At 41.0% G+C, this 17341-nt stretch overlaps 2 protein-coding genes across 4 annotated transcripts; both read right to left on the bottom strand.

The window, feature by feature from the left end:
- Positions 1–202: 202 nt before the first annotated feature.
- exosc4 (exosome component 4) lies at positions 203–2520 on the bottom strand. The gene is made up of 3 exons (XM_050032506.1): positions 2281–2520; positions 809–1015; positions 203–714 (listed from the first exon to the last, which is right to left on the bottom strand). Exons 1-3 carry the CDS (start codon positions 2449–2451, stop codon positions 355–357), a joined length of 738 nt encoding a protein of 245 aa, XP_049888463.1. The 5' UTR covers positions 2452–2520; the 3' UTR covers positions 203–354.
- Positions 2521–3678: 1158 nt separating this feature from the next.
- prkacbb (protein kinase, cAMP-dependent, catalytic, beta b) lies at positions 3679–16698 on the bottom strand. Of its 3 annotated transcripts, none has more exons than XM_050033274.1 (10): positions 12327–12411; positions 11866–11927; positions 11663–11791; positions 11347–11445; positions 11164–11246; positions 10572–10698; positions 10385–10480; positions 9307–9429; positions 8113–8277; positions 3679–5280 (listed from the first exon to the last, which is right to left on the bottom strand). In XM_050033274.1, the coding sequence occupies exons 1-10, from the start codon at positions 12394–12396 to the stop codon at positions 5155–5157; spliced, it is 1080 nt and encodes a 359-aa protein (XP_049889231.1). In that variant the 5' UTR covers positions 12397–12411; the 3' UTR covers positions 3679–5154. The 3 variants fall into 3 exon arrangements, with proteins under 3 accessions (XP_049889231.1, XP_049889233.1, XP_049889232.1); XM_050033276.1 differs by lacking the exon at positions 12327–12411 and adding an exon at positions 16321–16698 and having other exon boundaries at positions 3680–5280; positions 11866–11921; XM_050033275.1 differs by lacking the exon at positions 12327–12411 and adding an exon at positions 16321–16693 and having other exon boundaries at positions 3681–5280.
- Between the last annotated feature and the right edge of the window lie 643 nt (positions 16699–17341).

The following is a 17341-nucleotide window of genomic DNA, read 5'->3' as shown; positions in this document are numbered from 1 at the left end:
TTCTTCTGTCTTTAGTGTCTGGTGAGCCGAAGATAAATTTCCAACCCTGGTGGACAACAAAGATAGATTCTATTTTGCCATAGTTTTCTGTTTTGTAGGATTTTTTCATGGCGCTAACATGATGTTTGCATTAAGTTTGAGGATTGTACCTGTAATTCTTAAGTACAGCCACTTGAAAATGGATAAGCAACACACAATGAAGCAGGGTTGACATATTTATTGTTAGCTTCACCACACATATACTGTACAAAAGTATAATTGCCATGAACACATAAAAAAACATTCACTCCAAGATTATTCTATCATTCCGCTCCATTAAGTCCAATAACATTTCATTCACTCCTCCTCCCTCCATCATTCTCTGGAGAGCACAGAAACTTCTTGGAGATGTTGCCGCACCACCTGATCCAGCACCTTGCTCACACCTTTACAAGCCGTCATGGCAGCTTCGATAAGAGACTCTAAGTGATCCTGGTGTAATCTGGCGTCCATCTGCAGCAGAGCGATCTGTCCGCCCCGGGGCAGCAGCGCTAAGGCCAGGGAGCTCACTCCTCCGCTCTCCTCGGCGTAGTTAAGGTCAGCGAGAGGCGTCTCATCCACAAACCCAACTGTGCAGGCACACACATAGTCCCTCATGGGGATGCCGGCGTCAATCACCGCCAGAGTGGCAGCATTCACACACACGCTGTAGTTCCCTCCGTCTGACTGCAGAATCTGTTTGGACAGAAAGAAAAGTTTTTAGGTTTAGTACAAAAAATAACACCATAAACCCTAACACATCAAATCCACCTCTCACTGTTCAACTAACCTTGACATAGATGTCTATTTGAGAGCGCGGGTAAAGCTGGGTCATCACAGCAGCTTCAAACGTCTGCTTGAGGTGGAGGCTCATCTCAGTCGACTTGCGGTCCCCGTGTGGTCTCCTCTTCCTGTCCGCTGTGCTGAAGGTAGCCATGCTGTACTGACAGTTGATAACAGCTCGATCATGGCGAATCCGGCTGCGCGAACCTCGGATCTAGGGGTGACACACACATCATCTTCATCTGACCTTCCTCATTTAACATACCAATTGAGACTTCATGTGCTGCTCCTAAAGTAGGGCTGGGTGTTAATTTAAAATCTCAATTTATCTTTATGTGAATCGTATTATAACATGTGAGACTTTACCAAAATTCGGTTGCCCAAGCTAATAATTTAAAGCTAATTACAATAACAAACTAAAAAACAGTTCATTTCATTGAATAGCAATTTGAGGATTTTAAATGTGATTTTGTCTACACTTGCCATGTTATTGATATTCATTTAGTGGCCACTTTATTAGGTACACTCATCAAATGTAAGGCAATCCAAAACAACAGCTCAGTCCTAAATTCTACTTTTACAAAAGACAATAATGTTCAGGTTTGATTGACACTGTCAAAGAGGTATTGAGTTAACTATGTGTTTAAATGTGTTTATCATTGAGGTTGTAGTTTGCAGTAGCATTGACCAGGACTATTTTATACTGACATGTGTTTCTAATGTTTTGTCCACCACATTTGCAGACATGAGGGGGGAAGAATATTAGCAACACATTTCAATACAATACAGTCCACTGCAACAGCACCACAAACACATGAAATGAGGGGTTAGTGGGTCCTCTACCAGTGTCAAACTCAGAATTTCCTGCAATCTGGTGAATTTTTATGCACCAAGACGTGCCTTTTCTGCATCTATTAATACTTGCCTCTGCAACTTTCATGCTTTTAAACATGACATATTAAGGGGGGACCTGACCACTGCATCCCAAAATCTACACCTATGAATAATACCATGGTTGAATTCAAAAACTAGCCATTACAAAGTTCATAAAGGCTGAATAAATGGCAGAGCTGTTGCATTTGGGGACACTAGACTCTACAGGTGTACCTAATAAAGTGGCCACAGCGTTAATATTGTTATTAAAATATGATATTGATCATCACTCTATCATATAATTACATTATATTACTATGTTTTGACTGTTGGTTAGAGAAATAATCTAATCTTGGTATTAATTAGAGCTATGGAAATGCACACTGGGCATTGTGGGAAATGTTGTTCATGTTCAAAACATAGCGGACTTACTAAGACAACAGCCTGCATTGTTCTGAATGAACACACACTGATAACAAGCCCCCCATTAACACATTTATAGTCTATTAACCCACTTACAGCAAATGAATGAATGACTTTACCGCCATTATAAATACTTGCTGTTACTGTTAGCAAACCCTCATCCCTCCATCCACTGCTACTTACCTCGTGAGGCCCGTAGACCACCGCCAGAGCTTTGGTGTTTCCCTGCTCTAAGTACGCGGAGCCGTCGGCCTGAGCGAACACTCCCATGCGGGCCTGAACCTTCCGCAGCTCGGTGGCTTTTCTTCCATCTAAACGGTAGCCCTGGTCAGACAGCAGCTCCAGGCCCGCCATGTTTCCGCAAACTTCAAATGAACGGCAACGGAACGTCCCACGTGCCTGACGCTATCCTACATTACCCATGTACCCAACTCAGAGGAAAAACTACGGCAAAGCGAAAGGCCAAAATACCAAGTTTGGATTATTAGTTATAAACAGTTTTAGGGAGTGACTACGGGAAGTTGTTACATGTAATTCAATTACAAAATAAATGTAGTTATAATCAATTACCGTTACAAAAAAAAATATTATTAATATATTACATAATAATTAATATAATATTATATAATAATGTAATTAAAGTGCAGTTACCAGTCAAAATGCTGGCGATTACAAAGGGGTTACACCAGAATATATTTGTATTGGTAAAAAGTTTATATGTAAAATAAAAATATAATTGCTTTGCATCTTTTCACCATGCAGGAACGCCTTTTTTTTTTTTGGATAAACTATTTCCGCCATTTAAAACATTAGTAGCGTAACAAAAAGGTAATCAAATGTAATAATTTACATTAAAGTAATTAAAAGCTACATTACTTCTTATATTTTTGACCAAGTAACTCGTAATCTGTAACCTTTTACATTTCAAACATAACCTTTCCAACACTGGTATAGAAAATAAATGATGTTTTGCCAAGTATGGCCATTGAGCTATCGTTTAGTATATTAAATATATGTAAAAGTCATAACTTGTGTCTCTACAATCACCTCATTTTTTTAATTGCCTAAACATAACTGCATAAAGTGTGTGTGTTTGTGTGTGCTCCTCATAAAACTGGCAACTTTTATTTTTTTTAATACTGTATTAACCTACTTTTTCATACTAGCTATAATTTGAATTTGTTGGTAAATTATTAAAAAAAAATATGATTTAAAAAGTTTATTTAAGTATCCACTCAAGGACCACTGGATATATCCAAATGGGACAAATTACCCATGTAATAACTATAACTTTTTCTATTCAGGATTATTTCTACTCATGTGTTGGTACCAAATTACTGTGCACTGTGATGTGACATTACTTGCAATCACCAAAGTGAAAAGTCTGTAATGCCTCAAATTCTCTTGACTCTAAGTACATGCTTGTTCATCTGGGGACCCTTCAGGATCCCTGGTCCACACGTTCGCATCCTCTAAACTGCAACAAACAAATCAAACCCTGTGTCTTCATTGTATTTATCAACTACTCTGTGTTTAAATTCAGACCCATTTAACAGAGTGTAATCAGTCTCACGATGCATGGAGGGTTACACAACTTCAACACTTTTAAAAATAAAATTTATTAGCATCTCTAATGTGTATAAATAAAAACATATATGAAACAATGTATATACGTATGATGTAATGAGTTTAACAATAACAGGGTTACATGTGATACAAAGGAGCAGTCTTTATTTTAGCCAGTGTATTGTGAGGAAAACTGTACCTTGAAATCAAGCCTTCAAATATGCATACCTATAAGTTGCAAATCTACATTCTTTGATAAGAATGAAACAAAGAAATCTGTCCGGGGCTGGTAACAGGGAGAATATGGTGAATATGCAGTTTTGCGTTCCTGTCTCTTAAGATTTTAAAACAGCTTTGATTTAATACATTACAAATTCTGTACTTTTTTTAAAGGTTTCACTGACAATGTCGAGGCATGGAGCCGCAACACTATTCACACTGACCTTCTCAACTTAACATTACACTCAATAAAAACCCTTAAAAGGATTTCACTTCACTCATTTCCATTTACTGAAGTCACATTGTTCCACAGACTCATAACGAAGGGTCTTTATAAGCAGACCTGAAATCTAGGGACAATATGACTATAATGTTAGACACAGCGACAAAAGAATAGTTAGATACCAAATGACAAATTTCACATGTAACTAACAGATCCAAAAAGGATCAAACAAACAACTCAATTTGCATTTTACTAATGTAACAAGGTTTGTCATTTTTCTGCGATGGCTTGCTGTGCCTGGGTCAGAATACCCAAAAGACAGTGAATGGATGCTTGTGTGTGTGTGTGTGTGTGTGAGTGTGTGTGTGTGTGTGGGGGGGGGGGGGGGGGGGGGGGGAGTCTGAGGACTTGGCTCTCTAGTCAAAAAGCAAAGAAAGGAAAAGGACCTCTCTTCTCGTGTCACCCAATGTTTTCTATTTGGTCATGCTTTCAACACTCGACGTGTTCAAATGTCTTACAAAACTGACAGATATGCACATAGGACGAATGCTACCTCTGGAAGCTGGCCAGAATTTTACAATAGCCAATGTGATGTGGACTTGTAACAGACCGTTTAATATACAACGCTGATGACTAGAGGGAACAGCCTACAACCCACACATCTGTGTGTCAAACTGCCGTAGACGAGTCAGTTACAATGTGTGGACTATTAGTGGCCGTTGTCTCAGTTTTTCCTCATAAATTGAAAAATGTCACATTTTAAAAGGGGATATAACAACATCCAAGACTAACTGCTTCAAAGTAAAAAAAATGGTGGGTAGGTACAAAAAAAAGAAACAAAGAAAAAAGTGGTGTGTCTGCTTTAATACGCAGGTGTACGTGACAGTGAGAGGTTATCGGCACCCAAGGATCATGGCGACCTCATTCAGCCTTATGGAATGAAGGGACTATGTAGTAGATCTGAAAAACGATGGTCTCTGCTCCATCCCAAGTCTTTAGAAGAGTGCAAAGATCCCCTTATTTCCCTGATATATCCATGTTCTCGCATCCTAAAACTCTGCAAACTCCTTTCCGCATTTTTCCGTTACTGAAACGCGGATTTCCTCCTCCTCGTAGTCGTCGAAGTTGCTGGTGTCCCCTGGGCCTCTGCACTTTGGTATGAACGGGGCTTCCACCTGCAAGAACAAGAGCACAACACATTTTAACAGGCAGGTATTATATTTGTGTCTCCACTGCCGATCACAACAACACCAGTGGCAGCAAAAGAAACAATTTTTCTGAGGAAGGACAGACTGTCTTAAGGCCGTTTCACACCGAGCACAAATTTTCATTGGAAGAATTCACATGGAAATTTATTAAAGGACTCTTGTGAATGCTTGTACACCCCTGCAGAACAGATGGACCTCAACTTTTGCAAATTTACACCTGCGTAAATATGTTTGAGAGCTGAAATCCTCTGTTCCAACTGATGTCATATGTCCAATCCACGGCTAGCTTGGTTACAAAATGGGGTAATGTGACCAACTTTGTTTCTCAAAACCCAATATTGCACAACAAACACCGTGATGACCTCAACAACTAAAAAACGTAAAATAAATGGCTTGATATCGCCATGCAGCTATGTACCTGCTAATGTTATATGCTGATCACGGAAAGGGGCTAGCCACAACAGCTAGCATTAGCATCGATTTGGGGTCAGACTTGTTTATGTATTGTGTAGTTAACGTTACCCTAAGGACAAATGTTGTATTAACAAATGTTGCTTAAATAAACTGAATTCAGACAGCTTAAGGGGGTCAGTATGCTTTCAACAAAGCTTTTGAGAGGTGGTCAGTAGCCCCTTTTACACTGCCAGATTTTCCGCGAATGTTGAGCCGTTTTGCCGGCAAGCTGCGAGTGTTTAGACACACAGAGCCGGATTGGCGAGTTGATCCGAGTTGCCCAATTTTCTGCCTTGTAGGGTAGACATATTGGTGGAACCTTTTTAGTTTAACAAGAACGAGGTGACCTTCTGCCACGGGAGGGGCTGTTGATGACGCCGCACGTGCGGTGGATAAACAGGAAACAGCTGATAGCAGGAATGAGCAGCTAGTAGCAAGAGGGAAACACAAACCTGACAGACACGGTAGAGATGAGCAACTGGGGAGACAAAGAATTGTGCGCCCTCCTTGCCCTCACAAACGAAGAGGCCATTAACCGTCAGATGACGGGGACGGTGAAAAACGGGCCATCTTACGAGAGAATCACCGAAGGACTGACCAGCCGCGGCTTCCCTCGGAGCACGTCACTGCTTACGTCACACGCTGAGCTACACGTTTTGTTACTTGCTCACGCCCCCCAAAAGTAGGTAGGCGGCATTTTGCCGCACTCCCCGATTTTGTTTACTGCCAATGCTGAAAAAAGACTGATTGGGCTTTCCTGCAAATTTGCACAATTCCTGTCTAAAAAGGGCTAGTATGTAAAAACCTACCTACCTTCACACCTTTTCAAGACCAGGGTTGGGGGGGTGGGCCCAACCATTTTTGTAACTTCTCAAAACCGACAGGTAAGCCCACTTCATGCAGCAATTTGCCAGGTGATACAATATGCAGGATTTAAACTTCTCTTTTAAGCTTTCTTTTCATACACACAACCAGTTCTTTCATTTTTTGTGTGCAAAATCCATAGTCCTATTTTTCACTGCCCTCTCCCACTTTTCAAACTCATTTTACACCCGTTTTCCTTTTGTTATCACAGCCTGTTTCTGGCACTGTACAGCATGTATGAGCCCCACAACCTGGAAAACAATACAGTCTGCATGTTTTCAGGGAGGCACCCAGTACAGACTACAGCTTGACATGACACAAACATAAGTTTTCAGTGTACTGTTTCTGCAAAGTTGCCAAACCACCTCCCTCAACTCTGTATTTACTAAACATGTAGTGTGTTTTGCGGTTAGAGAAAAGACGATGAAGGTGGAAAGATACAGAGAGATATGGCTTTAGCTGGGATTCAGAAACATGCGGTACGTGGATGTGTTTACGTGCAGGCCTGAAGTCCTTGCAAAGCTCAGGACCATGAAATGTTCTTAAAGCCAACTGAAAATGTGCCATCACTACTGCTGAAGTTAATGCAATAAGACTACTGTGATCACTCAATCAGTACAGATGTGAAAGTTTTATCTCTTGTATCTTTCTTTCATTAAAGTCTTATACAATTGGAATTACAATCAATTTAACAAGACAGGACGTCAAAGTGTTGTACAGACAAAAAAGAAAATGTAAAGACAAGAACATGAGAGAGAAAATGGCCTATTGCAAAATACAGCCAGTCATACAGCTGTTCAAGGAGCAAACTCAGGAAAAACACGACAGGCTTCCTGATATCTGTGTTAAATCTAGCTGCTGTTTCTACATCACAATATCCCACTACATTTCGTCTTGTGGTGGCAGTTATTTTGCAACCAGTAACTGTTGTAACGCATGGAGGCGACACTCAATAGGGGAGGAACATAAAAAGTTAATGAAAAAGGTGCTGAAATAAAAAGGGTCAAATTTACGGATGCGTTTGAGAAGAAAGAGTTTAGCCTAGAGAGTCTAAAGTTTATGGGACCATGTTATGATTGCATAATGAAAAGGTTAAAGAGAACCAACAGATCACTGAGCTTCAATCCCGGGCTAAATAACTACTTTGATTAATCGAAGAGCTCCATTATCATTGTCATCCTGCAAAATGGCATGTGGCACTGACAACTCACAGTCAGCAGTGGGAAACAATCTGACTGGCCAGTTGTGAAATCACCAAAAAAATCCTCCATACAGCTGCGAGTAATGACCATAACACAGAGCTGCTGAACAGTCCTTGGATAACTTTCCAAAAACAAAACAGTATAAAATAATGCTGCTGGAGCATCATAGCTGGCATGGAGGACAAAAAAAAATCAATATCAACAAATCAATATCTAATTAACTTGTTTTTTTAGGGGCAACAGTGTTTGGCGTCACTACAAAATGTGTATGGCGTCTTGCCTTTCTCTCGTAGATCGCGATCCAGTCTGTTGTGGCAAACCATTTGTGGCCCTTGATGTCGTTGACTCCGTTCTTCAGGTTGCCGTAGCGTTTGGTCAGATCCACCTGCAGCAGGTTTCTCAACAGGTCCTTTAAGTCGGAGCTGAAGTGGGACGGGAATCGTACCTAGAAAGCAGAAGAAATTCTTTTTAGAATTTCTTTCTACTGGTTGAAATATGAGCTTTGTACATGCACACCTACAGCCATCTTATTCTTAAACCACAGGTAGAACGCACAGACCAAATTAAAGTGGCCTTATTGTGCTTTTCCTCATGTTCAGTCATATCTATAATATCAGAGGTTTACATTAAACGTGGCCACAGTTCAAATAATGCAGTTAATGTATGTGAAAGTAATCCCTCAGCAAAAACCTGATGCTTCAGACCATTCTGAATACTCTGTCTCTAACATTTTTTCTATTTCCGAGACAATCTGACGTCATCTTGTAATAGATTTCTTCATATTGTCATCTGTTCTAGGCACGATACTTCAGGTGTTATATTCTGTAGCCTACATGGCTACATGTGGCTACATGCTCACGTCAGGGAAACATGTAACCTCAGTTGTCGTTGCTGTTAATTTCTCCCTGATTTCAAATCATATCCCACTGAAACATGTCAAACCTTTTACTGGTCATTTTTAACAGGAGAAATTGCCGCTTACACAGTCATTCCCCAGCTGCATGTACTCAGCTACATGTAGCTACATGCTAACATCAGGAAAATGTACAATCTTGGTCGCTGATATTGTTAACTTCTCCCTGATTTCAGATCATATTCTTGCTTGAATATGTCCAGTTGTGTTTGAAGCTTTTCTTGGTGTAACAAAAAGTGATATAAGTCCTTCTCTCAGCTGCAATGATGGTGCAGAGATGCTGAGATATGGAAGACCCACAATCGCTGACCAATTGGAGCAGACTGGGCTTTTTTAGGAGGGAGGCTTAAAGAGAAAGATGCTAAAATGGAGCGCCTCAGACAGAGGGTGAATACAGGTGTTCTAGCACAGACAGTATGCGGAAAATAAAGTGAGTTTTTTAGCATTAAAGCATATACACCTGTTCTGATAAAAACCCAAAGTACAAGCATGAACCTGAAAATGAGCACAATAGGCCCCCTTTAAGGACTTTTGGAAAAACATCCAAAATCAACTGCTTACCTTCCCAGACACGATCTTCTCATAGATCTGAATGGGTTGATCTGCAAAGAATGGAGGGTAGCCAGCTGCCATTTCATAGATGAGGACTCCGAGTGCCCACCAGTCCACAGCTTTGTTATAGCCCTAAAAAGATTGGAGAAAGAAAGCGCTTTAAATGATGTAAAACGTCCTTGTTAAGACATCTTTTAAATTTGAGAAGTAAACTTCCAAATGCCTTCAAAACTCCCAACTCACTAACATTGAGCAAGGGAGCGATTTTACTAGGATGTACAGTATGGAAAACCACAAGCTTGCACGTGACATTTCCACCTCAATGTTTTCATATAAACCAGCTACTGAAATGAAAAATCCACCCTTCCATAGTCTGCATATAATACATTCATGGTGCATTGGTCTGTTCTGATTTACTTCATGTAATACACCTTTCTCAACCTGACTCATCTACTTTGGATATTGATTTCAATATTTTCTAACGTGTCTTTTTGCTGCAAAACATTGATGGTTTACCGAGGCAACAGTGCAAAAAAAAACAAAAAACTGGTGTTCCGCTCAACACTGCTTAGTATCGCTTTGCGCTCAACTCAGATTTGCATTCAACAACTAGAAGACAGAAGTCAATTTTTGACAGTAAATAGTGTGTGTGCGCAATACGTGCATAAAGTCTGGGTTGAGCATGCTTCAAACTTACAGTGCGAGCGGCATTGTAGCAAAATTGTAGTGGGAGATAAAAAATCAGATCTACGTTCCTTCAAAAATTCTTCCACTGACACTCCGTTCTGCTCACTTGCTTTGCTCAACAGGCATAGAAGCAATCTAGGAAAAATTCTGACTAAATAAGGACACTTGATTTAGTGTAACATCTGTTTCAAAAATGCTGGAAAACCTCAACATTGCTAAACATGTTCCTCGCTGTACCAGCCATTCTCTAGAGGAACAACATTACACAACCCAACAACAATCTGCTCCCAAAAATGTTGTTTGTTTGAGAACAGAAAAGGGAAAGAGACCACCATGAAAGCACTGAAAATACATTATCTGTCAATCCATCTGTTCAGACATTAAAAAAAACCCTCCATACTTTGCTGAGAATGATTTCTGGCGCCAGGTACTCCGGTGTCCCACACAACGTCCAGGTTCTGCCTTTTACTCTCTTGGCAAATCCAAAGTCTGTCACCTTTAAGGAGCACAAATACAATACATAAGCAACGTGTGAACGTGTACAACAGAGCAGCGTAACATATTCATTCACTGTTGTTCTGGCTCACCTGAATGTAGCCGTGGTGGTCGATGAGAAGGTTCTCGGGTTTCAGATCTCTGTATATGAGATCTAGTGAATGGAGGTACTCAAATGTCAGCACTATCTGGGCGGCGTAAAACCGTGCGTGTGGTTCACTGTGGAGGAAGAGGAGGAGGAGAGGAATGTGGTCACTTCTTGGTAGCAATCTCAAGAACAGATCAATGCATGTTATGACACACAGCAGAAAATAACAGATTAAATCGAGGGTGAATTCTGGACTGAGGCACTGTGTATACAGATGTAATGAGTGGATGACAGGTGCAGTACAGTGTTACCACAAAGCTACTTCTATACAAGACATAGAGGGCAGAACATTTATAATTTATGAGTAAGATAGATACAACAAGGCTATACCATGACGACAACTATTGTTTTTCTTGGTTAGTATCAGAGAACAGCAGAATGACTGTTTTAAACATGAACTATAACAGAGATAGAGAAAGTGCAGCTGGTACCAGTGTATCGATACTGCAGTAAATTAATACTGAAACCATTTCTAATTGATTAAATGTATCGATAGATCAATATTTCTGACAACACTAGTACAGTATAAAACTCACCTGAACCTTCCGATTCGTCTTAGGTGTGAGAACATCTCTCCTCCTGGAACATACTCCATCACCATGTACAAATTGGAGTTGTCCTAATAAAAGTTAAAAAAAAAAAAAACACTTAATACAATGCTTAAAACTGAATAAAGGAATTTCAGTTACTACAACAACAAAAAAAAAAGCATACTGTACCTTAAACGCATACTCAAGTTTGACAAGAAAGGGGAAGCTCACAGCCTGTAATATCCTCTTCTCGTTTAGTGTGTGTTCTATTTGCTTGAGTTTCACCACCTGACAGATAAAAGGAGATAAGATGACCTTGTCGGGCAAATCTCACTTACACTAGCAACAGAGATAGCAGGCATTGCAAGCACAGGCAGCTTTTAGTTCTTTATTTTACTCCCTAGTTTTTGTCCGGGAGATAAAAAGGTATTTGTATTGCCGCACATGTCAACTCAGTTATTTATGTGAGAATGTTCCATGAGGCTTGACACATGCTTCCACTGACCTTCTGCTTGTCCAGTATTTTCATGGCAAAGTATTGCTCTGTTCCTTTGTGTTTCACCAGCATGACTCTCCCAAATGAGCCGGTGCCCAGGGTCTTTAATCTGTCGAAGTCATCTAGGCACGTTGTGCTCTGTGGAGATAACAACAGGTTAGCCTGTTCTGGGGATGCAGCTTCCAAAAATATTGGGTTTTCATCATTCCTACCTGTGGTGGGCATTCCCATTTCCGTAAGAAATCTTCTTTGGCTTTGGCTAGAAACTCTTTCACTAGAAAGAAAAGCACAAATACAGTTAGCGTATAGCTCTCGTCTGGTGAAATAAACTGGATTATTGGCAAATAGAAAACACATTTGGGGTTTTAGATTTTAGTCAAAAAGACCAAATGCTATCATACTAAAAGGGGAAAGGAAAAAATGTACGGAATGGGAATTAAATCGTAAAACAATGGAGAAGAACATGGGAAAAGTCAACTCTCATCTGGATATGCATATAAAGGGGATACTTAAAAATCGCATACTTTGTTCTAGAGGTTAAGACAAAACCAAAACACAAGACAACGACATCCAAGACAGGCAGACTAGTGATGCAAAGACACTCAGTACTTTTGTTTCTGTTATTTAGTAGCCTTATTCAAACAGGGAGGGGGAACACAACACTTAGATTTACAGGGAAAGTTAATCTGAGCATCTTGTGCATCACTCAATACAGTTGGGGAAAATGCTATTAAACACAGCATAAAAAAATGGAAAGCAAAGACAAACCAATGTATGGGAAATCCAGATTGAGAGAATGTGGATAACAAAAACACGGACTCATTATCAAAGCACACAATAGAAAAGCAAGCATGTCTAGCAAGTAGTCACAATGAGACCAATGCCGTTCTGCCATTCTGGTCATCTTTTGGAGGAATGAGCATACCAAAAGTCTCTATTGATCACCAAGGTTTTGCAGGAACAATCACCCACATGGATGGGATGATACAGAAGAGAAGACAGAGAGAAATATAGAGTTCATGTACATAACAACAAGTATAAAACACAATCAACAAACATGAAGCATATGTAGTGAATAAAAGCGATAGGAATGAAAACAGAGTTGGCATTCACCTGAGGAATTTAAACGCAGACTGACTGTCTAGTGCAGTATTTGTAGAACAGGTGTACCAAAATACCATGTGGCAGAAATTCAGTCGTGCATATTAGGTCAGATTGACAAGATAACACTGACTGCATAGCAGAGAGCAGAACATTCGAAACCTACTTTATACGACAAAGCTTTACACTTCTCAGAATTTTAAAATGAGGGGTTTTATTCATGCACCTTAATCTGAAAACTTCTTCCCTGTATAGCTTTGAAATTGTGATGTCTGCTTTAAGAAGAATGGAGCTGAAACAATGAGTAACTAGACAAAGAAACAGCAACTATTTTAATGATTGATTTATTGTCATTTTCAAGCATGAATTCGAAACATTTCCTAGTTTCAGCTTCTCAATATTGAGTAAATGCTACTTTTCTTTGTCTCATGTAGGACTGCAGCTAACAATTATGTTCACTATTGATTAACCTGAATTTTACTTTTATTTCCTCTATGAAACATCACAATGTCGTCACAATTTTCCAGAGCCTAAGATGACGACGTCCGACAAATTGTCCTCAAACCCAAAGATATCATATAAGAATTATGTAAATAGAAGAGAAGCATTAAAATTTACTTTTGAATTGTTTGGAATATTTGTTTAAAAAAGTCTTAATTCATCAAAGATCCGCTGACCTTGTTGTGCGCAACTTTGTGTAGGAACTATTTTCTCTCTACCGAACTACATCCATCATTCGAATCACTACAAAGAAAGAAGTGTGCATCTACTCATAAACGAGACACTCCTGCTCATGACAGTGCAAGACATAAACTTTAAAGTCCTCCTCTGCTGCGCTGTGATGTTAGCTAGCTCAGTGGTGCTAGGTGAGCTAGCAGTAGATGCACGCTTCCTTCTGCGCAATGATACGATTGGCAGGTGTTGCTCTATAGAGAGAAAATAGTTCTGACATGAAACTGCTCACAACAAAGTCTGTGGATTCAAGCAAAAATGCCAAACTGTTGATGACGCATCTACTGCTTGTTCACCTAGCACCACTGAGCCAGCTAATGTTACAGTTCAGCCACGGAGGACACCATTAATGTTTTTATCTTGCACTGTCACAAGCATGAGCCTCTCGTCCATGAGTAGATGTACACTTCCTTCTGTGCAATGATACAGATGATGGGTGTAGTTCGGTTGAAAGAAAATAGTTCCTGAATGAAAAGTCTGTGGATTATCTTGAGTAACTAGGTCATGTTTTCAAGAGGTCAAGAGACACTGCTGTTGAGTGCCATCTAGTTCCATTATATTCAAGGTAGGGCAGACATCTCTACAGCCGATATCTCCAACAAACTCAAATCAAAACAATCTAGACTGATAAATAACACTACAGGTAAGAGGAAAATATATGTGTTTTTGATTTTGTGAACTGTCCCTTTAATATTCCCCATCCAATCACAGACATTCGAAACAATTATTAAAAATTAGGTCTTTTTGTATGCAGAAACATCTCTCCAACATTTTGGACCTGGAGGGACAAACCAAACAGTCCAAAGCCTGCACAGCTGGCCAACCCTTCCTGACAGCGATGCCAAAATCAAGACAACATGGTTCAGTTATGTCGGCCTGTTCTGTTACACTCCAGAATGAAACACAATACATGGGCACAGTGAAACAAAATAGGTGTTATGATGGCAGCTGTTTAATCTCCCTGTGCAAGCGTGACTGCCTTGGTGCTGCTCCAACTGTTCCAGCTAATGGCAGCTATATACAGTAAACACAGGTACTTTAGGGTATATACAGCTCTGTAGGTAACCAGGTCGTCTTGTCAGAGCGGCTACACTCCAGACAAATCTGCAGCTCAGGGCAGAGTGTCAGCTTAAACGGGTTTAACAGTTAGCCCGAGCACAGGATCTAAGGATCATAGTTACACTCAAAAGAAATGCTTGGCAGTATGGGAACTATTGCTGATCTGATCATCTCTGTCTGACTCTGGTTGGCACTGTGCACTGTGCCTGCCTGCCTGGTCTCTCTCAACAGGTCAATAAATCTCAGGGGAAGTATTCACTGCATCATAAAGTGACACTACTTTAAACAAACTCAGTGCATAACTGAACACAGACAGTTCCCTGCATGTTCTTGACATTATTAAAATGCATGAAAGCAGCAGACAATTTCACTGCACAACTAACTGATCTCAGGCCACTGACTGCAATTCACTCTGCAAACAAACCCAAACACCTATAGTTTTTATGTTTACAGCCAGGTATAGGGAAACATTTGTGATTTATCACACACAAGATGCTGACCAGCTGCACACATCAAAGTATATGAGCGCAAAGTAACACTGGCTGAGGCCTAGTTACGTCAAACCTTTCAAAGCTTGTAATACCCCTTATCCTCTGACGAAGGTCTGATGACAAGCTGCTCCAGTCAATGACGAGCTGAATGTGAGAAATGAGCCTTGATGGACCTCTACCACAGCAAGATTAGAGAAGGGGCTCCATATATAACACAAGTGCCACAATTCAAGTGAATTTGTCTGAGTGTGCGTGCATATGCCGGGAAGACAGTAGTAGGTTCCAGTTTTATGAATGGAAAGAGGGCATTTGTCATTTCTTCACCATATTTGGTCAGGGTGCTGCACAGAGGGAAAGCTTTGTTTATGTAGCCGAGAATAAAATGTGGCAGAGAAGCCCGAGGCAGAAACAGTCCCACACTGCCTTCAAGTAAAATTTATTGGCTATTTATAACAATTACTCATGGGTTTGTGGTTTATTGCTGCAGATTTAACATCATCAGTGCAAAGTTTGTGTGTGACACAGCTAGCCGTGCTGCAGATAAACACACAGTGAGACCCACATCCTGATTGTTATTCACACAAGTCAAGGATGACACCACGGGGAAGATGATGAGGTGATGCTAACCTGGAGATTTAGCCATTATCTTTATAGAAAGGAGGCGACCACACTCCCAAGGCTAACTGTGTGTGTGTGTGTGTGTGTGTGTGTGTGTGTGCACAGGCCTGAGCAGCTACCACCATCAAGAGGCAATGAAATGACAGGGGCCTTCTGAGGGCTAATCCCCCCCTCAAAGCTAAAGTTAGCAGGCTAGCTGGTCATCAAGCTTGATCCCTCTTGTGCTCCAGTTGGCATGCAAACAGCCTTTTAACGCGTGAAATCATCAATAAGGGGAATTTATCGATAAGCAGTGCTTCCACGGCTCTGTAACAGGCTTTAATAGGCTGTTAACACTGCCCCCCCTTCCCCACCCCCTTGCTGCTAAAAACCACAACATCAACGGGGTCTTCTTATGCTAGCTAACTCAGCTAGGCCTTTTTTAAAATGGATTATACGTGCAAAATCACACACACAATTTCCTGCATGGCATTTAATGTTGAAGTAAAAGGCGAGTGTTTGCAGCGCTGGTGGGATAACAGTGCGGGGGATGACGGACGGCCCTCCCCTGCTTTAATAGTAGGACTAAGTGTTATAACAGGCTAGCTATCCACTTTGAGGAGGTTTCTGTGTGTCAAATGTGCCTAAATGCACCATAAAAGAGGCCAAACACCAGCTCGGACTTACCGCTCTCTAGCTCGTTGCCCTTCTTGGCGGTGGCAGCGTTCCCCATGGTGTGGAAGACACGGCGGTCGCTCCGACTGAGAGGAGATGGCGGTGGCTAGCTAACCTTCCTACAGCTGATACTCCCGAGCTCCTTCAAAAAATAGGTAAAACCCAAACTAATGGAAGTGTTCAGTCGGTTCAAACGGAGGGAAATACAGTCCAGTATCCCTTCAAGCGACCCCCCTCACTCTCCCTCTGTCTCTCCCTCTCCTTCTTCCCCGTGAGAGATTTCCGCTCTTGCTAGTTCACCACCGTCTGTATGGTTGACATGAAGCTAGCGGTCACTTGTGTGTCGGACTCAGCTGCTCCCCCCCAGCCCTCAGCACTCAGCTGCATTCACGGTGTGCTCAGAGGAGTCGGGCTGGACACAGATGTCTGTGTCAAGACACCAAACTTGACTCGCTTCCGCGGTTTTGGAGCATCACGATTGCATTCACAGATAGGGATGACATTTGAGCACTGCGTGACTTTACTAGAGGCTAAATATAGCTTTGGCGGGCTGAATGCGTCTGCTTTGGTTCATCCGTACTTTGTGACTAATCCAGCTGTTCAGGGCCACAACCGCATCTCCAGCAGTGTGCAAAGACTGTTGTTATTACATGAAAAAAACATGCATCATAGCATCAAAATATTAATTTCATTTTATCAAATGCACCTGCATACACCTCACCTGTGCAGGCTGCTGCAACTGGATTCAAGGGCGCAGCACCAAATTCTGGGCCCTATGCATAAGCAGTCTCTGTGGCCCCCTGTACTTTGTTACTACTCCAGCTGTTCAGGGCGACAACTGCATCTTCAGCAGCAAAAAACTGTTGCCATTAAAAGTCCTTCAAGTGCATTCAAAATCTTATTCAAATCAAAGTACAGGAGTTTTAGCATCAAAGTATAAAGTACCAAAAGTAAAAGTACTCAGCGTGCAGAATGGCTCATTTCAGATTATATTGCTAGATTAATAAATCATGCATTCATGTCTACATCACTT

Source organism: Epinephelus moara, chromosome 21, assembly GCF_006386435.1.
Source record: "Epinephelus moara isolate mb chromosome 21, YSFRI_EMoa_1.0, whole genome shotgun sequence".
NCBI classification, from domain to species: domain Eukaryota; kingdom Metazoa; phylum Chordata; class Actinopteri; order Perciformes; family Serranidae; genus Epinephelus; species Epinephelus moara.
Note: the sequence above shows the minus strand (reverse complement) of the source record. Positions and strands in the feature narration are given on the sequence as shown.

What these genes read in the sequence shown, in the direction of transcription:
- prkacbb (XM_050033274.1), bottom strand. Translation starts at nt 12,396, where the DNA reads ATGCTGTGTTTAATAGCATTTTCCCCAACTGTATTGAGTGATGCACAA. An exon ending in AGACGAATCGGAAGGTTCAG is followed by an intron (nt 10,699 to 11,163) that starts GTGAGTTTTATA and finishes CTTCCTCCACAG; the next exon opens with TGAACCACACGCACGGTTTT. An exon ending in AGAAGATCGTGTCTGGGAAG is followed by an intron (nt 8,278 to 9,306) that starts GTAAGCAGTTGA and finishes TCTGCTTTCTAG; the next exon opens with GTACGATTCCCGTCCCACTT.
- exosc4 (XM_050032506.1), bottom strand. Translation starts at nt 2,451, where the DNA reads ATGGCGGGCCTGGAGCTGCTGTCTGACCAGGGCTACCGTTTAGATGGA. An exon ending in TGGTCTACGGGCCTCACGAG is followed by an intron (nt 1,016 to 2,280) that starts GTAAGTAGCAGT and finishes TGTCACCCCTAG; the next exon opens with ATCCGAGGTTCGCGCAGCCG. An exon ending in AAATAGACATCTATGTCAAG is followed by an intron (nt 715 to 808) that starts GTTAGTTGAACA and finishes CTGTCCAAACAG; the next exon opens with ATTCTGCAGTCAGACGGAGG.